Source organism: Thalassophryne amazonica, chromosome 16 (genome assembly GCF_902500255.1).
Source record: "Thalassophryne amazonica chromosome 16, fThaAma1.1, whole genome shotgun sequence".
Taxonomy (NCBI): Eukaryota; Metazoa; Chordata; class Actinopteri; order Batrachoidiformes; family Batrachoididae; genus Thalassophryne; species Thalassophryne amazonica.
Window position 1 is genome coordinate 42,910,400 of NC_047118.1, and position 25,067 is coordinate 42,935,466.

General features: G+C 38.7%; 1 protein-coding gene across 1 annotated transcript; it reads left to right on the forward strand.

Annotated features, from left to right (window-relative positions):
* The first annotated feature begins 10,366 nt into the window (after positions 1–10,366).
* On the forward strand, positions 10,367–23,940 carry LOC117527722 (SUMO-conjugating enzyme UBC9-like). The gene is made up of 7 exons (XM_034190191.1): positions 10,367–10,687; positions 13,836–13,921; positions 14,062–14,145; positions 15,993–16,065; positions 19,458–19,567; positions 19,850–19,929; positions 22,354–23,940. Exons 2-7 carry the CDS (start codon positions 13,856–13,858, stop codon positions 22,415–22,417), a joined length of 477 nt encoding a protein of 158 aa, XP_034046082.1. The 5' UTR covers positions 10,367–10,687; positions 13,836–13,855; the 3' UTR covers positions 22,418–23,940.
* Positions 23,941–25,067: the final 1,127 nt, after the last annotated feature.

Sequence of the window (25,067 nt, forward strand, 5' to 3'; positions counted from 1 at the left end):
CAAACACCAGGGCCGCTTCGAATACACAAAAGGCGACAATCATTTTTATACATTTCAGGTGTCAGTGTCTTCATCCAAAGTGGCTGGCCTTTCCAAACTTTAGAAAATCTTACACCACTCAAAACAATTATTAAAGACATCATTTATGCAGGTGTGATGAGACCACTTCATGGAAAATCACCATGCTTGGAGAGTTCATCTCTGGGTCATCAGGGCCTGAGTCATGGAAATTTACCCCAACTTTAAAACCCAAACTACCATAATTTTCCCTTTTCTGTAGAGTTTAATCCAATATTTATTTTCTTCACAAATTAAGTGCTTTATGCAAATTACAGCAAACGTGTCGTCCTAAACATCTGTTAACTGTTTTGTGTAATACACAACAAAACCATCTTCTGACATTTAGATATTTTTGCATGCATCATTTGAATATATCAGGTGTGTGTTCTCTAAATGCTATTATCTAATCTGTGCAACATCTATTAAAATATAATAATTAGTACACAACATAGTCATCTTGTAGCATTAGCATATTAACATAAAATGTTTCTTTATTAGTTCATCACTAGTCTTTGATAAAATTACACCACAGTGGTTTGGTTGTAGGAATTTAAAACTATGACTACCATTTACCGTATTAGCTGAGTGACTGTGGCGCCATCAGTGGAGCTAACAGTGCCAAGCTATCGAAACTTACTAACAGTGCTGCCATATAAATGACAAAATGCAAAATTTCACTCAGTAAAAATACTGGCACAATGACTAATTAGATGGTCCACTAGTAGAATTAACCACACAGCAAGCTATATTATCTCAGATATTTGTAAGAAATGGCAAACATGGTAGAGTCCACAGCAGCTACTGGGTAACTGCTAACCTAGCAGCACACACACCCTGGAGGTTGCCACTTTTATTCCTCACCACTTGGCAAAATGAGAGCATCATTCATTTTCTTGATTACCTTATTTTTGTAATCATTGGAAGCCAAACTCAAAATTGAAAGCAAAATATGATTAATCACTCAGCCCTAATAGGCTAGAAAGGTAAACAAATATCCCAGTGTAGCTTCAACAGTATGGAATGTTAAGATATTTTTATGACGTATCTGTGTTACTACAACCCCTGGCAAAAATTATGGAATCACCAGCCTCAGAGGATGTTCATTCAGTTGTTTAATTTTGTAGAAAAAAAGCAGATCACAGACATGACACAAAACTAAAGTCATTTCAAATGGCAACTTTCTGGCTTTAAGAAACACTATAAGAAATCAAGAAAAAAAAGATTGTGGCAGTCAGTAACGGTTACTTTTTTAGACCAAGCAGAGGAAAAAAATATGGAATCACTCAATTCTGAGGAAAAAATTATGGAATCACCCTGTAAATTTTCATCCCCCAAATTAACACCTGCATAAAATCAGATCTGCTCATTGACATTGACCCTATGTGTCTTTTTGCAAGGAATGTTTTTGCAGTTTTTGCTCTATGGCAAGATGCATTATCATCTTGAAAAAATGATTTCATCATCCCCAAACATCCTTTCAATTGTCCAAAATATCAACATAAACTTGTGCATTTATTGATGATGATGATGATGATTGATGACAGCCATCTCCCCAGTGCCTTTACCTGACATGCAGCCCCATATCATCAATGACTGTGGAAATTTACATGTTCTCTTCAGGCAGTCATCTTTATAAATCTCATTGGAAAGGCACCAAACAAAAGTTCCAGCATCATCATCTTGCCCAATGCAGATTCGAGATTCATCACTGAATATGACTTTCATCCAGTCATCCACAGTCCACAATTGCTTTTCCTTAACCCATTGTAACCTTGTTTTTTTCTGTTTAGGTGTTAATGATGCCTTTCGTTTAGCTTTTCTGTATGTAAATCCCATTTCCTTTAGGCGGTTTCTTACAGCTCAGTCACAGACGTTGACTCCAGTTTCCTCCCATTCGTTCCTCATTTGTTTTGTTGTACATTTTTCGATTTTTGAGACATATTGCTTTAAGTTTTCTGTCTTGACGCTTTGATGTCTTCCTTGGTCTACCAGTATGTTTGCCTTTAACAACCTTCCCATGTTGTTTGTATTTGGTCCAGAGTTTAGACACAGCTGACTGTGAACAACCAACATCTTTTGCAACATTGCGTGATGATTTACTCTCTTTTAAGAGTTTGATAATCCTCTCCTTTGTTTCAATTGACATCTCTCGTGTTGGAGCCATGATTCATGTCAGTCCACTTGGTGCAACAGCTCTCCAAGGTGTGTTCACTCCTTTTTAGATGCAGACTAACGAGCAGATCTGATATGATGCAGGTGTTAGTTTTGGGGATGAAAATTTACAGGGTGATTCCATAATTTTTTCCTCAGAATTGAGTGATTCCATATTTTTTTCCTCTGCTTGGTCTAAAAAAGTAACTTACTGACTGCCACAATCTCTTTTTTCTTGATTTCTTATAGTGTTTCTTAAAGCCAGAAAGTTGCCATTTGAAATGACTTTAGTTTTGTGTCATGTCTGTGATCTGCTTTTTTTCTACAAAATTAAACAACTGAATGAACATCCTCCGAGGCCGGTGATTCCATAATTTTTGCCAGGGGTTGTATTGTGCCTACTCCAGATAGCACCTTTTGATTCTCGTAAGAAGAGTATGTATTCTTTTACAAATATTACAATAAAAATTGTTCTCCAGTTTGCATTGTGTTTCATATGTGCGCTTTTTATGTTTTGAAGTCATAATGGGCAATAAAAATTCAGCTTTTGGCAAAAATGTTCCTTCACAGACTGGAATTATTTTAATCTTCAACTTGGATTCTTATTCAACACAAATGAAGTGTTAATTCTTTATATTTTTAAACTTAATGGTGTCTTGAACTGTTGAATGTAACTCATATTTAAGGAAAACTTTGGAAATTAAGGCAGCATGGTGGCTTAGTGGTTAGCACTGTTGCCTCAGTGAAAAGGTCATAGGATCGTTTCCCACCTGTGGCCTTTCTGTGTGGAGTTTGCATGTACTCCCCATATTTGCGTGGGTTCCTCCCACATTCAAAGACATACAGGTTAGGTGGATTGGAAACTTTAAATTGTCCACGGGTGTGAATGTCTTTGTCTAAATGTGGCCCGGTGACAGACTGGTGTCCTGTCGAGCGTGTACCCCACCTCACACCCTATGACTTGCTGGGACAGGCTCCAGCCCCCTGCAACCTGATCTTGGATAAGCGGTTGCAGATGTGTGTGTGTGTGTGGAAATCTGTTGCATTATAAAGAATGAAGTCTGACAAACAGCCTGCAGTTGTTTTCAAGAAGCTGAACACGTGATCATTTTGGATGCTGAGAGAGCAAATCAAAACTAGTTCAATCTGATTCTTTGTATTGACTTGGGGTGTCTGGCAAGATGCTTGTTTTCTAAAAGCCCCTTTTCCTTACATTTTACCCCAGTACATTGGAATGACAATGTGCACGGTTCTGTATGTAAATGATTTAAAAAAAGCGTGGCGTAAATGTCCAAGGAGTAAAAAGAATGTCAGGAAAAAAGCCCCTACACACCAGCAACAGCAACAGACAGTTTCACTAACAGTTTTGAACTCAAGGCATTTGTCTTGATAATTTTATGTTGTAACGTAAAACAAAGATTTTAGAGCATCTACGGAGTAAAATTCCTTTTGGAAATATGGAAATGAACAACTCCCATTGGACAGCTCTTACTAAACCAATATGATAAAAGGCTTGGCTGAAAAATTCATAGATCAACTTTGTGCATGAGAGCATAAAGGTTATTTTTCAACACTGTCCTTTCTGAGGTCTACATGTTTCTACCAATGGTGTTGGAGCACTTGGTTCCCCTTGAGGTAGTTGCTTCCCTGATGGTCACAAAAGCCTTTGTGGCAGATATGCTGTCATTGTTGCTCCAGTATTTCTTTTCAGCCATTTTGTTTCTGTTGGAGCACATAGGCTGAGACAGCAGACACAGAGTCTGAGCCTCATAATACACTTGTTGACGGGTAACATCATACTACTAGAAGGAGCTGGTCTGCCACAGCAATGGCCACTGCCTCTGTATGCTGACTGTTGGAATGAATGACTACACAAAAAGTAGTATCCACCCATGGAGATCTGGCCACTTCCAGGTCTGCACATTGCAGCCACTGGAATGTGGAATTTTCCAAGCTCCCTTGATTACAGTGGAAGAGTGGTCATCCTTGCTGAATGAAAGGATATTCCAGGAGCCCACATGAACTGCCTCAGGTTTGGACCTGGGTGCTACTGTGTGGTGGATGACCCAGATACTGTGAGTGCTTAGTGGAGATTTTCCTCAGTGAAAACTCATGTTCACGGACGATTCTGTAATCTTTGCGGAATCGATGGATAGTCAATGGATTACAATGGACAATCAATAAATTGCAGCACTTGAGAAATCAAAGTGTTTGGGTTTGAGATTGTCCTGGATAAAGACTAAAATTCTGGGTTTTTACGACTTTTCTGGCCTCTGCCATCAGAAGTGTATCTATGTAGTGAAAGACTTGAACTTCTAGAGACATTTCTCTGGGTCCTCTGCCTTTAAGAGGTACCTGGGAAAAGCTTATAGAGTCATGAGGTCACTTGACAGAGGTATTTGGCGATGTCGATATCTTCATTCATTGCATTCAAACAAAGATACAAGTCTTTAGGGTCCTGGCACTGCCTGTCTTGCTGTATGGTTGTGAGACTTGGATGCTAACCAGAGGCTTAAGATAACAGCTGGAAGGATGCCTTTGGTGCTAGGTCTCCTCTAAGAATCCTTGGGTACCACTGGAATGATTTTGAATCAAATGAGCAGTTACTAAGAGAGACTAAGATGAGGAGTATCACTTGCATTATGAGGGAGCATCAGCTTTGACATTTTGGCCATGTGGCCCTTTCTCTGTGCATGATCTACTGCGCACATGCCTGAGTATTGAGAATCCAAGTAGCTGGAGAAGGCCAAGGGGATGCCAAAGTTTCACCTGGCTGTGACAGATAGATGGTTATTTTGGAGATGTGAAATGGACTGGTTGTCTGTCTGGGTGGTTGCCATCAAGGATCCAAGGTGGTTCCATATGGTGTCATGCATGCAGCAAAGCATAGCACCAGCACATGCTCCCAGGCTTGACTTGATTTTGTTTTTGTCTGGAGATGGAAAGAACTGCAGTAGTGCACATCAGGTGGTTGGTGGTTTAACTCACTTCTCGTCTGTAATTCACTGAGCTTGACACTGCCTCCTTTGTTCCACCACCAGCAAAGGTGGGACAAATGGTTTGGAGATGGTTTGAACATGTGCAGAGGAGAGACCAAGCGTATACAGGGAGAAGGATGCGGAGGATGGAGCCACCAGGCAGGAGGAGAAGAGGGAGGTCAAAGAGGAGGTTTATGGATGTGCTGAGGGAGGACATGCAGGTCGTTGGTGAGACAGAAGAATATATAGAGGACAGGGTGAGATGGAAACAATTGATTTGCTGTGGCAACCCCTAAGCAGCCGAAAGAAGAAGAAACAAAGCAAACCAACGCCTTTTTATTACTTGAAAAACATAACACCCAGATATAGGATGGTGATGCGCATTTCACAAAAGGATAGAGCCAAGAGAGAGAAAGCATAATAAGAGGCACAGACAGACAAGCAATATGACTAACATACAGCATGGCTAACAAACAGGCATCATTAACATAACAAGAGACTCATTATACAACACAGACATCAGCATGGACAAAGACTGACCCGAAGAGTACGAGGGGATTTATTGTAAACTGTAGTTACCTCTGCCAAGGAGGTTATGTTTTTGGTCGCGTTTGTTTGTTTGTCTGTCAGCAGGATAACTCAAAAGGTTTTGAACAGATTTTTATGAAATTTTGTGGAGTGGTTGGAAATGACAAGAGGAACAAGTGATTAAATTTTAGTGGTGATCCGGATCACGATCCGGAGCCCGATGCTAACACGTTAGCATGTCTATGGCATTTTCAATGTTAAAAGTTAGCATTAAGCAGTTGCAGCTGTCATCACGTTCGGGTGCATTTGTTTTCAAATTGTAATATTTCTTAAATTTATTTTTGTTTATATATTAATAATCTAATGATTATTATATACAATTTTAGAGAAAGAGACAAAAAGAAATAGATCACTGTGCCAAGGAGGGAATCTCTTTAGGGTCAGTGACCCTATGGCCTTGTTTAGAGAAGTGTTTCATAAATGTTAAAAAATTCATATATTTGCAGTTTAGTTGAATAATAAATTGAATTTTGTCTCTTATTTGTTTTTGTCTATAAGCACATTCTTCTTCTTCTTCGTTGTCTTTCGGCTGTTCCCGTTAGGGGTCGCCACAGTAGATCAATCGTTTTCATCTCACCCGGTTCTCTGTATCTTCCTCTGTCACACCAACCACCTGCATGTCCTCCCTCAGCACATCCATGAACCTCCTCTTTGGTCTCCCTCTTCTCCTCCTGCCTGGTGGCTCCATCCTCAGCATCCTTCTCCCTATATACTCTGGGTCCCTCCTCTGCACATGTCCAAACCATCTCAATCTCGCCTCTCTGACTTTGTCTCCAAACCGTCCCACCTGAGCTGTCCTTCTGATATGTTCATTCCTAATCTTGTCCATTCTTGTCACTCCCAAAGAGAATCTCAACATCTTCAGCTCTGCCACCTCCAGCTCTGCCTCCTGCCTTTTTGTTAGTGACACTGTCTCTAAACCATACAACATAGCTAGTCTCACTACTGTTTTGTAAACTTTCCCCTTCACTCTTGCTGATATTCTTCGGTCACAAATCACTCCTGCCACCTTTCTCCACCCACTCCACCCTGCCTGCACTCTTTACCTCTTTACTACACTCTCCATTACTTTGAACAGTTGACCCCAAATATTTAAACTCATCTACTTTCACCACTTCTACTCCTTGTAACTGCACTATTCCACTGGGCTCCCTCCCATTCACACACATGTACTCAGTCTTGCTTCTACTGACTTTCATTCCCTTTCTCTCCAAAGCATATCTCCACCTCTCCAGACTAGACTCAACTTGCTCTCTACTCTCACTACAGATCACAATATCATCTGCAAACATCATAGTCCATGGGGACTCCTGTCTGATCTCATCCGTCAACCTGTCCATCACCACTGCAAACAAGAAAGGACTCAGAGCTGATCCTTGGTGTAATCCCACCTTCACCTTGAATGAGTCTGTCATTCCGACTGCGCATCTCACCGCTGTCACACTATTCTTGTACATGTCCTGCACTACCCTAACATACTTCTCTGCCACTCCAGACTTCCTCATACAATACCACAACTCTTCTCTTGGCACCCTATCATAAGCTTTTTCTAAGTCCAAAAACACATAATGTAACTCTTTCTGTCCTTCTCTGTACTTCTCCAACAGTATTCTCAGAGCAAACATTGCATCTGTAGTGCTGTTTCTCGGCATGAAACCATATTTCTGCTCACAGATCTTCACCTGTTTTCTAAGCCTAGCTTCTACTACTCTTTCCCATAACTTCATGTTGTGGCTGATCAGCTTTATGCTTCTGTAGTTACTGCAGCTCTGCACATCACTCTTGTTCTTGAAAATAGGAATCAGCACACTTCGTCTCCACTCCTCAGGCATCCTCTCACTTTCCAAGATTTTATTAAACAATCTGGTTAGAAACTCTACTGCCATCTTTCCTAGACATTTCCATGCCTCCACTGGAATGTCATCTGGACCAACTGCCTTTCCACTCTTCATCCTCTTCATAGCAGCCCTCACTTCTTCCTTGCTAATCTCTTGTACTTCCTGATTTACTCTCACCACATCATCCAGCCTTTTCTCTCGCTCATTTTCTTTATTCATCAGCTCTTCAAAATATTCCCTCCACCTTCTCAGCACACACTCCTCACTTGTCAGCACATTACCATGTGCATCTTTTACCACCCTAACCTGCTGCACATCCTTTTCAGCTCTGTCCCTTTGGCTGGCCAATCGGTACAAGTCCTTTTCTCCTTCCTTACTATTCAACTTCTTGTACAGCTCGCAATATGCTTTTTCCTTTGCTTTTGCCACTTCTCTTTTTCGCCTTACGCTGCATCTCCTTGTACTCCCGTCTACTTTCTTCATCTCTCTGACTATTCCAAAACTTTTTCGCCAACCTCTTTCTCCGTATGCTTTCCTGGACCTCTTCATTCCACCACCAAGTCTCCTTGTCTTCTTTCCACTGTCCAGATGTCATACCCAGTACTGTCTTAGCTGTCTCCCTCACCACCTCTGCAGTACTTTTCCAGTTGTCCAAAATTACTTCCCGTCCAACCAGTGCTTCTCTCACCTGCTTGCTAAATTTCACACAGTCTTCCTCCTTCAGCTTCCACCATCTGATCCTTTGTTGAGCTCTCACTCTCTTCTTCTTCTTTACCTCTAAAGTCATCCTACAAACAACCATCCTATGCTGTCTAGCGGCACTCTCTCCTGCCACCACCTTACAGTCTCTGATTTCTTTTAGCTTGCATCTCCTATAAAGAATGTAGTCCACCTGTGTGCACCTTCCTCCACTCTTATATGTTACCCTGTGCTCCTCCCTTTTCTTAAAGTAGGTATTCACCACAGCCATTTCCATCCTTTTTGCAAAATCAACTACCATCTGTCCTTCCCCATTCCTATCCTTGATACCATATCTACTCATTACTTCTTCATCACCTCTGTTCCCTTCACCAACATGCCCACTGAAGTCCGCTCCTATCACCACTCTTTCATGCTTGGGCACACTCTCCACCACCTCATCTAACACACTCCAGAAATCTTCTTTCTCCTCCAACACACTTTTAACATACTCTTCCTTTAAAAAGACACCCCAACACCATTTCTCTTCCTGTCCTCACCATGGTACAACAACTTGTATCCACCGCCAATGCTCCTGCTCTTACTTCCCTTCCACTTGGTCTCTTGCACACACAATAAGTCTACATTTCTCCTCTCCATCATATCAGCCAGCTCTTTCCCTTTACCAGTCATACTACCAGCATTCAAAGTCCCCACTCTCATTTCCACCCTTCTATTTCTTCTCCCGCTGTTTGTGGAAACGTTTTCCTCCTCTTCTTCGTCGTCTTCACCCAGCAGTAGCCCAATTTCCACCGGCACCCTGTTGGGCAACAGCACCGGTGGCGGACGTTGTTAACCCAGGCCGCGACCAATCCGGTATGGGAAATCGATTCTTAGTCTGCATAGTGGGTTGGTTGTTTTATGCCGGTTGCCCTTCCTAACGCAACCCTCCTAATTTATCCGGGCTTGGGACCGGCACTCAGATTGTACTGGCTGCACACCCCATGTGGCTGAGTTTTTGTCTATAAGCACATGCAATATCAATATCAGTGCTCAGATGACAGTAGCTTCTGGGAAAGGTGCAAGTTGCAATAAACTGTGATGCCAAGCGCTAAGGATATATGCTATCCAGTCACAGCAGATGAAACTTTTTTTTACTACTGAGCAAACATCATTGTTCGACTTTTTTTTAGGTTCAATGATTCCACGGCGTGTAGATATTAGTGACCCCATGGCCTTGGCAGAGGTTTGCACTCTCTGAGTGCTTCTAGTTCTTTACTAGGTTTATTGTCTTTATTGCTTTTTTGTTTGGTATGTTATTTAAAGTTTTAAGGTAGGTGTTGATTTCAATTATCCATAGTTTGAGAAGGGGTTTAGATTGACTGAATTTAACTTTGTGTCTATGATATTTGCCAAGTAATGTATATAGGTTTACTTAATATTGTAAATTTTCATTTTTATGTTCTAAAGAGGTTATTACATTATGATTTGCTATTTTAAGTCTGTGAGTGGTTTTATTGTAAACGAGTAACTCCAGATTAAGCAAAATATCTCTTATGAACTTACACTCATAGAATAGATGTATTATTGACTCCTCTTTTTTTTTATCACAAAAGCAGCATTTGGGATCTACATCTATGAATTTGGAAATAAGCAGGTTTGTCCTGTAAATGCGATGTAAATTTTTTTCGATGTAGTTCTCTAATTTTATTGTAAATATAATATTGGAAAGGATTTAGCCATATATGCTTCCAATTAAGATCTCTGTATTGAGAGCTCCAATACGATTTACAGGTGGTTGTATTCCTATTAAAATGTTGAATTTTCTAATGTGTTTATTGCTGCATTTTTTTTATGGAATCCCATTGATCATTATTGGGCCTATGGTATACTGAATTTCCTTTTTGTCATGTGCCTTCATCATTCTTTCAGTCCACTACGCATGCTTTTCACAACATCGTTGAATTCTTTATTGGAAATTGATTAATTCTTAGACGCAAACCAACACCCGAAAAGTCCTTAAAGGGTCTACTGACGTCAATCTCTGACGTCACAGTCGTTGTTGGCCTGCTGACTGCCTGATGGTCCTCGTGAAATAAACACATTGGGGTCCTTGTTTGCGATATGCTAGTCGTTGTAGTAGGATTCAGACGTGTATGTTTTAGACATGTTTTAGCAGTAATTATCAAACGTTGACCTTAATACGTACGTCGATTAGAGTGTTTAGGGAATGTTGTTAAACTAACGGTTTGGTGATTGACGCCGTCGTTGCTTCAGTGGTTTTATTTTTTCTACGCCGAGGGCTTAGCAGAGTTAGCTAAGCAAGTAAGCTAGTCCCCAAACCATCGCACAGTTTTTGACTAAACACATACGCTAGTAAAAATAAAATAAGAGGTAAGTTTGTTGGGGGGAGGGGGGATGTACTGTTTTTAGTTATAGTTTGTAAGTAAAGTTTGCTCGCTACTGTCCTGTATTTTTTTTTAATTCGTGTCGTTACTGAAGGCCTATTAAAGTTGAAAGTGCCTACCAGTAGCCGTAGCAATAACACCAAATTATATTAGTATATAGCGTAGCTGTATTAGGAGGCTATTTGTCAGGTTAAGGTTGGATTTTATAAAAATTAGTTTTTCAAACTTTGTCACAACAATGACCGCTTGACCAATTAAAAAAAAATGTTGCGGGCCACCTAATTCCCCAAATAACCAAAATAATAGGTCTGCTTGCGACCCCGACACTATATTACCTTCTGTTAGAATTTGGAGTTATTTTTAAACAGTTTGAGAAATACACTTACGTTACTATATGATTTTAACTTGTAAAATGTGTTTCTCAATCTTTTTCAGACAAAGGACCACTTGACCAATTAAAATGAACTCTCTAAATATCCAAAACAATAGAAAGAAAATATGTCCATTTATGATTTTAAATTAAAATGTGATAGTTTACCAATATACTTTCAGACCATTACGGTCACTCATGAACCACCGGTCCATGGCCCACGCTTTGCCAAAGGCTGGTGTTACGGACTGAGATGACCCCCATATCAGGTGTGAAAATTCGTTATCTGGTGTACACATACAGTGGAAAGTTTGTTCTGTACTGAGTTTACCCTTTGTGTGTGGAAAGGACTGAAAGCTGGTTTCAATTTATGGCCAAAAATAACCTGCCTGTAAACCTGACGTGACAGAGATTGACATATCAGAAGTGCTACGTACAAATAAATTGCATTGTTAATACTAGTGCTGCTACAGACTGATAACCGCTGCCAAAGTGAATTTGGCTACTTCTAATGATCACTTAAATCAGGGGTGGGCAACTTGTTCCAGAAAGGGCCAAGAGGGTGCAGATTTTCTTTGCAGCCACTGACTCCACCAGGTGATTTCAGTGATTAACTGATTCCACCTGCTCAAAGTGATATTAATCAGTGAAATCACCTGGTGGAGTCAGTGGCTACAAAGAAAACCTGCACCCTCTTGGCCCATTCTGGAAAAAGTTGCCCAGCCCTGACTTAAACATTTAATTTTTCCACGATTACTCACTTTCTAGTCTTGTCTGAAAATATCAGATCTTCAAAAGAAAAGATGCATTTTAATTAGTCTTGGATCAAGTTATTTTTATGTGTTTTTACTTATTATGTGGTGATGCAATAAACATTTTCATTATTTATTTATTTTGTCTGTGTAGCAAATGCCCATATATATTTAATTGGCAAAAACTGAGTTGTAGTGCATCTGGAAAATATTCACAGTGCTTCACTTTTTCCACATTTTTTTATGTTACAGCCTTATTTTATGTAAATTCATTTTACCCTCAATATTCTACAAACCTCATAATGACAACATGAATAAAGTTTTGAAATTTTTGCAAATTAAAAATATAAAACCCAAGAAATCACATGTACATAAATATTCACACCCTTTGCTCAGTGCTTTGTTGATGCACCTTTGGCAGCAGTTACAGCCTCAAGTCTTCTTGAATGTGATGCCACAAGCTTGGCACACCTATCTTTAGGCAGTTTTGTCCATTCCTCTTTGCAGCACCTCTCAAACTTCGAGTTGAATGGGGAGTGTGGGTGCACAGTCATTTCCAGATCTCTCCAGAGATTTTAAATCAGATTCAGGTCTGGGGTCTGGCAGGGCCACTCAAGGACATTCACAGAGTTGTCCTGAAGCTACTCCTTTGATATCTTGGCTGTGTGTTTAGAGTCATTGTCCTGCTGAAAGATGAACCGTTGCCCCAGTCTGAGGCCACGAGCGCTCTGGAGCAGGTTTTCATCCAGGATGTCCCTGTACATTTCTGCATTCATCTTTCCCTCAATCCTGACTAGTCTCCCAGTTCCTGCTTCTGAAAAAACATCCCCACAGCATGATGCTGCCACCACCATGCTTCACTATAGAGATGGTGCCTGGTTTCCTCCAAACTTGATGCCTGGCATTCACGCCATAGGGTTCAGTCTTTGTCTCATCAGACCAGAGAATTTTGTTTCTCGTGGTCTGAGAGTCCTTCAGGTGCCTTTTAGCAAGCTCCGGGTGGGCTGCCATGTGCTTTTTAATAAGGAGTGGCTTCCGCCTGGCCTCTCTACCATACAGGCCTGATTAGTGCATTGCTGCAGAGATGGTTGAGGCACCTTTGTTGTGATTTAGTGCTATATAAATGAAATAAAATAAAACTGAAAAATGGTTGTCTTTCTGGAAGGTTCTCCTCTGTCCACAGAGGAATGCTGGAGCTCTGACAGAGTGACCATCGGGTTCTTTGTCACCTCCCTGACTAGTGCCGTTCTCCCCCGATTGCTCAGTTAAGATGGGTGACAACTCTAGAAAGAGTCCTGGTGGATCTGAACTTCTTCCATTTACAGATGATGGAGGCCACTGTACTCATTGGCACCTCCAAAACATCAGAAATGTTTGTGTATCCTTCCCCAGATTTGTGCTTTGAGACAATCCTGTCTCAGAGGTCTACAGACAATTCCTTTGACTTCATGCTTGGTTTGTGCTCTGACATGTACAATCAACTGTGGGACCTTATATGTAGACAGGTGTGTCTCTTTCCAAATCATGTCCAGTCAAATCTGGTCCAATCATGTCCAGCCAACTGAATTTGCACCGGGTGGATTCCAATAAGCTGTAGCAACATCTCAAGGATGATCAGTGGAAACAGGATGCACCTGAGCTTAGTTTTGAGCTTCATGGCAAAGGCTGTGAATGCTTATGTACACGTGATTTATTAGTTTTTTTGTTTTTTTATGAATCTAAAAAAAAAAACATTTTTTCCCCACATTGTCATTACAGGCATTGTGTTCTGAGGAAAAACAAATGAATTTCATCCTTTTTGGAATAAGGCTGTAACATAACAAAATGTGGAAAAAGTGAAGCGCTGTGAATAGATTCCAGATGCACTGTTGAGTTCTTTTACCTTGCAACTGGTCAAAGTTTTGGTATTTCCTTTTTAAATAATACAAGTAATAAATCATTGTTTTCTGTCTTAAAAAAATTAACCTTTTATCTCAAAAATGAATAATGTGTTTTTGTTTGGTTATCCACAGGGAGGTGTTGATGAGCAGTAATGTCTGGCATTGCTCTTAGCAGACTCTCACAGGAGCGCAAAGCATGGAGAAAAGACCACCCGTTTGTAAGGAGCACTCCCTCTATTTTACCATTGTTGGTCATTGTGTACGGATGTCTGTTACAACAGCTAAAAGTTCATTGTACCTGATCATGTTTGGAGTGTTATTGTCAGACACCAATGATTTTTTTTTTTAAACTGCACAGGGTTTTGTTGCTGTGCCTACTAAGAATCCTGATGGCACCTTGAATCTGATGAATTGGGAGTGTGCAATTCCAGGCAAGAAAGGAGTAAGTTGCTGTCATGGGGTTGGCTGTAGATGGTCCAGTTTCATATCATACTGGTTGTTGTGTGTGTGTTTTCTTTTAACCTTAATTTGTTCATCAGTTTTCCTCAATAAATATTTCTGTCGATGAGAAATAATGGCCAACAACTATTTAAACATATGTTTGCAGGTCTTTGTGACATTGTAAGGAAAGTAAGAAGAAAATAAAAACAGGATATTTGTGCAGATCTTTGTAAAGTCACAAGGCTGGTTCTACAAATATATTTTATAACTGATTCATTAATGTCTGTTATAAATTTGTAATGTAACCACACCGCATGGTGTGTGTGTAAGTGAGTCAGTTTTTAGATGACTATTGACACAGACGGATAACGCTAGCTTAACCAGGGTTTGATTTCACCCCATCTAGGCCTGTCATGATAATTGCTATATTGAGTTATTGTTTGATATATTAAGATGAACACGAGTTATGCTGCTTCTGTCTTTTCTTGTCTGCTGCGGGGTCAGCCTGTTTTCTGTGAGGTGTTCATGCTCCTACAAGGTAGCAAGTCGAAGCAAAACGACAGCATGACTCCACCTAGAAACTTTAGAAGAAGAAATGGAATTGGTTAAGTTACCGTTTTCTTCCTAAATCTGACCCTCAAAGCTAAAGCATACGATCCGTAATTGTGTTGAATCATTGTGCCTGTAATGAGATCACATGGCTGCATGTGAGTTTATGCAAAGTCTACAACTTATTACAAAAGTTGATGTTTTATATGAATTAACTGTTTTGTTCACTTAGTATTGATGTTGCCTACGATGATTTTAAATCTGCAGAGTATTGTTTTTTGAGATGCTCTCATTTGCACAAAAATCAAACAAACTTAAAATGGAAAAAATATTGAAGGGGTAAAAATTATGCTCTGCACTGCTAATTCATCCAAAATGAATGACATAATCCAATGATATAATCCAATTCAGAAACATTTAATGAAAAAATAAAGTTGACATTTACACTGTGTCTCTTGGCGCTCCAGTGCCTGACAGCCACTCTGTGCGTCACTTGGTTAAGGCTAATGTATGTAAGTTTTGAAGACTGAAGCAAATGGTATATCCTTCAAATATTAATGTTTTTATCATTTTAAACATTATTTATGACCTATGTGTAACATCAAATTACATGAAATGTAACGCAATAATGAAATATGAAATGTACATCATATTTAACTTTAACTTAAATGGACTCAACGGCTCTGACATCTGTAATTATTTATTTCACTTTGCATCGGCCCGTTGGTGGACTCATGTCACAAAAATGGCTTCCGGCGTTCATGCACTGAGATGAGCTATTGGCCCATACCACCCTTTTGAAATGTGTATCATTCGGTTCAAATTTTGAATGTTGCTCTTTGAAAGGATGTACTTGCATTTTTATGCAATATTATCATTTTATCAATGGTATAAAATAGTTTTAATATGATCTATCATGATATTATCATTCATTGCGATATTTTGTGAGGAAATGTATTGTCCAGCAAAATTTGTTATTGTGACAGGGGGGAATGGGGGTCTGCAACAAATCAAAACAGGACATGACCAAAATGTCAGGTCTGACGGACTCTTTCTTCCATGTGTTGACCCAAAGCAGCCAGAATATCAAAATGAAAACTGCTTGAATGATCAAAGTTAAAACACAAGTTCCATTTAATTCTTAATTTGATGTAATATCTGGGCATTGCATTTGTGTGTTTCTGTTTGTCGCATACTGTATTATGTGTAGCTGTATCATGTCTGTGTTTTCTTAAATGTTCTGATACAGTAATATTTCTTAAAATGTTCTGATACAGTAATATTTCTTAATTTCATTAGACCTTATGGGAAGGAGGACTTTATAAACTCAGAATGCTGTTCAAGGATGACTATCCTTCCTCACCACCCAAATGTGAGTACAGCTAAACACCTGGAACATAGTTTCAATATGTGAAGAAAGGCAAGAACTTGATTGTATCATTAAAAAAAAATAAGTGAAAACTGTCAATAACTTGAACACCAAACTCAGATTATTGTATTTTCTAATACAAGTCCAAAAAAGTGATGACGGAGTTTCTGCATCTCTTCGTTTAGTTGCTAATGTAGGAGTGTCACGGATCACAAAAGCTACGGATGTTCTTTAAGCCACAGATCAGTTTTCTGAGGAGGTAGTTGCAGTGGTGGGCACAGTTCCGCTAATCCCTGGTCTCCCTGCGTCAATAAAACAATCAGATTCTGTAGAGACTTACAAGTCCAGACTTAAGACGCACTTATTTTCCCTTTCATATGGCTAGCATACTGGTACAGTTTTGCTTTACGCTTTTTACTTTTTTAATTTATGTTATTAGTAATTGGAGTGGGCCATGGCCTCAGCTTCACCTAAATTCTGGGTCTTTTAGTGAAACTTAGGGTTAGCGGCCGGTGATCACCTTAGTATTTCTTCTGTTTTTCTTGTTGATTAATCTGGCAAATTACACAGTTTTTTTTTTTTGTCTTTCTAATGCCTGATTCTGTTTTTTTCTCTGTTTATGGTGCAGCTCCATCCAGAGATGGGAGTTGTGTTTGTGTTGGAGACCCTCCTGTCCTGTGCACCAGCAGCAATTCTTGTATATTCGTCTGTGAATTATTTCTGTCATTTATGTTTGTAACATAGCCCAACCAGAGGGTCACCCCTTTCAGTCTCGTCTGCTTGAGGTTTCTTCCTCAGAGGGAGTTTTTCCTTACCACTGTTGCTCTGGGGGTTGGTAAGGTTAGACCTTACCTGTGTGAAGCGCCTTGAGGCAACTCTGTTGTGATTTGGCGCTATATAAAGGAAAATCAATTGAAATAAAAATTAATCCACTATCCGCTAATTATCGAAGATAATGTTTTCATTATCAGATTATCTTTCAACTTTGAAAACCGTTATCGGACCAACCTCCCTGAGCAAACACATAGGTGAACAAAAACATTAAAAAAGCCTCTACATCTGGTGTGTGTGTGTGTTGTGATTTTTTTTTTTTTTTTTTTTCTTTTCAGACTCAAACCAGACCCACTGCTTAGGCCATTCTAACAGTTCCAAAATCTCATCTTCAACCGCTTACTCCATTTAAGGGTCGCAGGCGCCAGAGGCTATCACAGTAGTCGTAGGGAGTGAGGCAGGGTACCCCCTGAACAGGACAACAGTCTGTTGCAGGGCCACATATAGACAAACAAACACACTCACACCTATGGACAATTCAGACTTTCCAATCCACCTGTCCTGCATGTCTTTGAATGTGAGAGGAAGACGGAGTGCCTGGAGGGAACCCACGCAAACTCGGGGAGAACATACAAACTCCACATAGACAGGCAATCACCTCATGATCTTCTTGCTGTGAGGCAACAGTGTTAACCAATAAGCCACTGTGCTGCCCCAGTTACAAAATGCAAAATAAAAAAAAAGTAGTATTTTTTTATCCCCAAACACAAAGAGCAGTTGTTCCAAACACAGGATAATATATTAGCAGAGTACTCCTTCTTCTCCTTCTAAAGCTGTAGTGTGGCGGAGAAGAATGAAAAGGAAAAATGTTCTTTGTTCTTAAGAAATAGGTTTTTTGTTTTGTTGTTTTTAAATAACAGAACACCACACATCTGAATAAAAAATAATTATATTTTTATGCTGTTTGGAGGGACAAAGTTATTTGGGTTGTGTGAAACAATAAGAACAGCTGTCTCAAGAGTCCTGTGCAAAAACTGAACAACAACAACAAGAAAATTAACTGATGTTTTGTACAAATGTACTACAAAAGTGTTTTCAAACATTTAACTGCATTGCACATTCACCTCCCATAATAGTCTGTTCAGTGGCTTAAAGAAGCATTTTACTCATGTTGTGTGCCTAGTATATGGACAATAATTAGTTTGTTAGCTGTGCTCCTTAATGCCATGTGTGCCCTATAAATAAATAATTTATATTGCTTAATGTTGCTTGATGAGCAGGCATGGTGGCCAAGTGGTTAGTATGCTTGGTTTTAGTCCAGAAGGTTCCTGGTTCAAACCCTACCCCTGCCACATTTCTCCATGTAATATGGAGTTGTATCAGCAAGGGCATCCGGTGTAACACTTGTGCCAATTCAACATGCAGATCCACCTCGAATCTGCTGTGGCAACCCCGAGTGAAAAACAGCAGAGCTGCTGAAGGGACTTTGAACTAAATTGCTTTGTTGAAACAGTACCTAGTTTTTATCATGTAGTTTTGGCAACATTAAGTGCAACAGTGACAAATTTTAGCTCATTATTTTACTCCTGTGTGAATCCTAGGAGTGCCTTTTCGGCATCGTTTAGCTTGCGCTAGCTTTTCCTATACGTTTAGGTTCCCTTGGTGTACTTTTTTTTTTTTTCTTCATGTTGCATTAATTGGTAGATGCAACTTATATTCTGGTGCAGCTTGTATTCTTTTTTTCCTCTTAAAGAGGTATTTTTGGACAGATTTGACTTATACTCCGATGCAATTTATAATTTGGAAAATATGGCTTCTAAAAACCAAGTGTATGTTGGTTGGAATGTTGACAAGTTGGGAACTACTGTGTGTGTGGAAAACATTTAAGCGCATTGTTTGAATCAGCACATCAGTGCAGTGGTTTTGGGCTATAACTGAGCTATAGCACTCACAGAGTACATACCTCCACCAAATAAAAACCTATTAGAATTATACACTTACAACTCTGGATCTACAGGGTGTAGAAAAAATTAAGCACACAGTGGTTTAAGGCTATAAAAATAAGAGTACTGTCTTAGTGCTGTAGTTTATTTATAGCCTAAAATGACTCTCTAAGAAGCTGATATATCCAGACGCTCTGCACAATTAGCCAGTAAAATATTTAATGTCCAATTATTAAGTAGAAAACTATTTCTTGTTCACCTAGGTGAAGCTGGGTACCTCTTGCTTACATCATAATTCACATCTTATGTTCTAATTTGCAAGAATGTCAACAGTGCAACATAGAATGACATTTATTTGAAATTTAACATTGGACTGAAATAGGGCATGAAGGTTATTACTTAAAACCATGAACATATTCATATCAGCTGTTAACATAATTGATGCCTGATGCTTGTCGTAGTACACCAGGATAATTGCAACAGTTGATACAGAAACATTTGCAAAATTATAAAACTTTCAGAGATTCTCTTGTATTTTAGTGATATTAAATGAAAACCCTCTGGTAAATGATGTGTTCTTCAATAATTTAATTCCCATCTAGAATGGAAATGTTCCATTTTCATGCTAGGATGTTTAAAGCTTTGAAATCCTGACATTCTTTCTGTTGATTTCTACTCAAGGCAAGTTTGAGCCACCGATATTCCACCCAAATGTTTATCCATCAGGCACTGTGTGTCTGTCCATCCTGGAGGAAGATAAAGACTGGAGGCCTGCCATTACCATTAAACAGGTTTGAATGCAAAACAGCCACTTATCAGTTTTTCACAAGCCCCAACATTAAAGGCATTTGATGTGCTCTTTTACCATTAGGGTATTTAAACGTTCTGATATTTGATATAACATGGGATAAAATAGGTCATATTATGCAAAACTGGTGTTCATCTATCTTTTACATCTGCATATTTTTTGGGGGGATTTCTTGTGAAACATTTTCAAAGTCTCACAGTTCTTAAAGGACTGAAGACCACAACTATCTGCACACTGAGGTGAACGTTCAGAACTGTGTTTTCAGATCCTTTTGGGTATCCAAGAGCTGCTGAATGAGCCCAATATTCAAGACCCAGCACAAGCAGAGGCTTACACAATTTACTGGTGAGTGGATCTGCTTTCATAACTTGCGCACCAAACAACCTGTGTTCAAAGGTCACATTTGAAACCTCTTTTGATTGACTGGTCTTTGAAATAATTTAAAGCACTTGACCATCTTCAGTTTGTATCTATAGTGTCTTGCTCAGTTGTACTTCTTATTTTTCCCAATAGCTAAACGTTTAGCGTGTGTGTTGTATAAACCTGTGTTACTTAATTAGTTATTGGACTGTAACGCCTTAATTGTAGCTCCTCCTGGGAGTGTTGTAGATGGTTCACATGCTTCAAAATATTTGAATATCCTGGTGTACCTGTACTGTAATATTCTACAAAACAGCAGGTGGCAGCAGAGGAAAATGCTGATTGTAGCTAAATAGTGCAGCGGATAACTGAAAAAAAAAAAATGCTTCAAATGGTGATGCAAGCACCAAATTTGGCACACATACTCCTTAGACATTACTCTTTTAAAAATGCTGGGTACCCACGTGAACTTTCAATAGGCGGCCAAGAAGGGGTCAGTTGAAGTATTACACAGGAGTCAAAATTTAAAAATGCTCCAATCATATTGAAAGATATTCCATATTATTTGTCTGATCATAAAGATTCCAAAAAGGTATAGTTTGGACTATCTGTGAATGAATGGTCTGGAGTTATGCGGTAAAAACAGCAAGAACACTGAGAAAGGTCAATTTCAGTTTGTGCAGGGGTCAAAAGTTAAAGTTGCTCCAATTTTGGTAAAACGTGGTGCAAATTACTGGTTGAGCTAATAGGATTAATAAATGGAATAGTTTTGACTGTGTTGCATGCTTGGTTTGCAAAGTAAAGGTTAAACAATATCAGCATCCATTGGATTCTATGACATGTGACATATGCTACCCTGTAACATGATAACTAAGCATGATACATGATGCAAACTATTCCTTTTTAAAACCGTATTCACCCAACTAATAATTTGCATCACTTTTTACCAAAATTGGAGCAACTTTAACTTTTGACCCCTGTACAAATTGAAATTGACCTTTGTCACTGTTCTTGCTGTTTTTACCCCATAACTCCGGAACATTCATTCACAGATAGTCCAAAATATACCTTTTTGGAATCTTTATGATCAGACAAATAATATGGAATACCTTTCAATATGATTGGAGCATTTTTAAATTTTGACCCCTGTGTAATACTTCAATTGACCCCTTCTTGGCCGCCTATTGAAAGTTCACGTGGGTACCCGGCATTTTTAAAAGAGTAATGTCTAAGGAGTATGTGTGCCAAATTTGGTGCTTGCATCACCATTTGAAGGATCCCTCAGTAAATATTCACTTATCTGCTGCACTATAAATAAGCTGGCATGAGCTAGCATGAATGCTACTGCCACAACATTGTGAGATAGAGCATGGCATGAAGTTAAAAGTGTGACTTCAGTTTTAAAAAGAAAATGACAACAGCTACTAAAAGGAAACTGAGCTGTTGAAGTACTGTGCAGTGTCAGTGCCATTTGTTTCACAAAAATCTTTGACTTGAAGTGTCATTTAACAGTCCATTGCAAACTATTGACATCTGGACATATAAGAATAGCAGACTATGATATTGCAAGCTGGAGATCACTGTATCACAGTTTTTGTGGACACCTAACAACAAATATTGTAATAATTGTTCATGTGTTTATATATAGTGTCAGGATGCTGCCATGCAGGGCTCTCATAGGGGCATATAGGGGATTAACCTGTTAATGCGCAGATTTTTTTTTTTTTTTTTTTTTTTTTTTTTATAAGTGGATAAAGTTGCATTAGTACCTTTGAGATTTTTTTTTTTTTTTTTTGTAAGTAGAAAATGACAGTGATACACTTCGGCAACAGTTGTTGCCAGTGGGGAAAAACGGGTTAAGAACCTTGCACAAGGGCACCTCAAGTTTACTGTCTAGGGAATTTGAACCTTTGACCCTCGAATCTTCAGCCTTTAGACAATTACTTCCACAAGCATAAAACAAATGTTAGAAGCCCTTTTTTTAAAGGGAGAAAAGTTATAAGTGTGAAATTTAAATTGTATTTTTGTGTTCAGATCAATGTTTAGTATTTCCATGCTTGTCTTGTTACCTTCAGTTTTAAATTTTTCTTTTGCATTCATGTCCACATTTACATAGAATTATCATGAATTAGCCACTTTACCTTTGGAAGTCATCTCTGACCAAACTGTGGGAGAGACCTTTGTTGTTTTGAGGACAAGTAGGTCAGGTCAGGACGCCTTTGTCAGATAAGTTATGTCACAGACCAAAAGGAAGTCATAACACAAAGACAAGAGATCCATTTGGAAATGTTTTGTAGTCTTTCAGTACTCTTTGTGCGCAGATATGTTATCTTGAAATTGCCTCCAAGCAGTTAATCAGCAACGCTGGCAGATTTTAAAATGAGAGCTGTGCTTCTATGTGTGTTTCAGTCAGAACAGGATGGACTATGAGAAACGGGTGAGGTCACAGGCCAAGAAGTTTGCCCCCACTTAGAGCGGAGAGCTGTCATCATCCCACCTGAGCCGCAACAGCTGCTTTAGGTAACAAACAGAAGGCAGGCAGCACCTGAAGGACCACTCCAACAAGAACCCAATTTTTTCAGTGTTATTGTGCTGTTACAGAGGTGTTAAGGTTATATAAAAAAAAAAGATATAAGATCATAATTTTGCCTGCATTCAAGAACTGTGTATTTATGCATTTTTAAAATGCATAGCTGCAGATTCTGCACTGGCAACGTGACACTTGCTAATAACAACAACTCTTGTATAATCCATATGTCCAGTTCTTTCATAAGTGCTGCTCTGCTCACTCATGGCTCCAGTAATACAGTAAGTTATACTATCGTATTGACAGACCTGTATAAATAAGGTTTCATTTCAAAGTCACTCTGTGGATGTTAGGTCAGGACATAAAAGAGACGCTTCTTAACCCTTTGCTTTTAAAAAATAAAATAAAACCAGACTTTGACAAGTATTGTGTATAGTTTTCATGCGGAAAGGGATGTAAGGCAGATGCTCAACCACCAAAAAAAAAAAAAATCCTTTGTCACATATTCATATAAAGGGGTCATATTTTGACAAACTGTTGTAAGTCACCAGATGTCTTAAAATAAGTTAGTTTGTAGTCACAAATAATCTACAAAGAAAATAAAGCTGCTTTTTTTTTTTTAATTGTGTCTGCTGATTTAACTGAAAAGGAGCTGTTCGGGAACACATCACTGAGTCATTTCCTGCCTAAATTTCACCCATAAAATGGTCATTTCTACATTCATACACTTTAATTTACTGATGTTTATTGTGAAAGCCCAAGCACATTTAACTGTAATGGCAAGGTTAAAAAGTGTCTTTGCACAATATGACCCCTTTAATACAATCAGTATGTCATCTCCTTCATGTAATGTGGAAAATGATCAAACACTGAGTTCATATTAATTAGATGGTGAAAAAAGATGGATTGATAAAAGCTTTTAGTAACTTGACTGTGTTAAGAAAAAAAGAATCCTCTTAACTTTCACTTGTAAATTGAGCAGAATCACAGTAAGAAAGTGAAATTGACTGTCACGAGAAATGTGCTGTGTGGCTGTTGAGCATAAAGGAAAACAGCACTTGCCGATAATTCATGAGGGGGCGGAGTTAACGCTTTTGCAAAAGCATCATATTAGTTCAGACATAAGTTCAGACATTATGTACTTTGACTTTTGACATTTTATCCCAGAATGCTTGTAAAATTGAAATTCACCTGTGTGCATAAATCAGTCCTTCCATTGGTCAACAAAATGAGCTGAGAGATCCTCATTGGAATGGCCTCTCAACCAGCAAGAAACACAGGTGAAAGTGTATTATTATTATTATTATTATTATTATTTTTTGGCCTCTGAAGCATGTACATAATATAAATACTGAAGATTGTGGAAGTTATGTTTTTATATTGTTTTAGCAAGTTGACGTTTGTGTGTGGTGTTATAGAACACAATAAATGGTATCAAATTGTGAAATAAAGTTGAAGAGTAGAGCTAAGTTATATTTGGGTGTCTGAATAATTTTCACACCGTTTATCTTTATACACCATATTAGGGGGGAATCACATTTTGAAAATAAATGACTTGTTACTTTAAAGGATAAGTTGACTTTTTTTTTTTACACTATCATTAGAACATTCTTCACAATCCTGCTTCTCTTTGCTGTGCTCATGTTTTATGTTGTATAAGAAATCCAAAGAAGGAATTAATGAGTAAATTAAAAGGTTGACTTGTAGCTCCAAACTAATTCAACATTTTTCAGAACATTTTAAAACTGCAGATTGTAGTTATTAACATATATTTACAATTTGCTGCCGTAAGGAGAGCATAGTGGTACGCAGTGGTATTACTTGTGCTGTGAGCCTTTACGGAAAATTCAGTGTCTATTTTCAGTACATGATGTGGATGTAAACTGATGTATTCCAAAAAATGTGTAAAGTTAACCATATTTCTGCAGACGCTGCTGTACTGTACCACTAAATGAGTCTAATTGATTCTAAAGTAGATAGTAAGATGATCTAAAGTAGGTTTCTAGTATTGTCTTTTTGCTATTTTAAATCTATAGTGCCACTTTTTTTTTTTTAAGTCATAGAAATAATTTTTTTTTGGTACCACTATAATTTTATTCCTTAGCATTTAGATAAGGGATTAATATAATGACTCACACTGTGTTCCTGCATGCACGAAACCATCGCAGCGGCGTCGTGCACGCCTTCCCATCGGCTCGATGTTTTTGTGGTTCACTCATACGAGCTGTTCTGCTGTGAGTTGTCCCGAGTTGTACTTATTTGTACTAGGTGTGAAGGAGCCCTTATGGATGCCAACGTAAAATGGGTCACAGGTAATCTCAAAACCTCACACACTTCCTCCTGTAGTTAGTCTGTGTGATGGCGAAGAAAAAGACAATATTCACTATGGAATTTCCCCCAGATAAATATGTCATCCTCATTAAAAGGAGCGATAATTTTGCACGATGTTACACAAATAAACCTACATTATAGTGCTTGGATTTCAGTAGACAATTTTCTCAGTTTTGTGAAATTTGAAAGGCCCTATAGCTTTAAACATGGTAGATTTTTCTGTTTTCCTAGATCTGAATTTCGATTTTAATATGCCCAGGGTTAT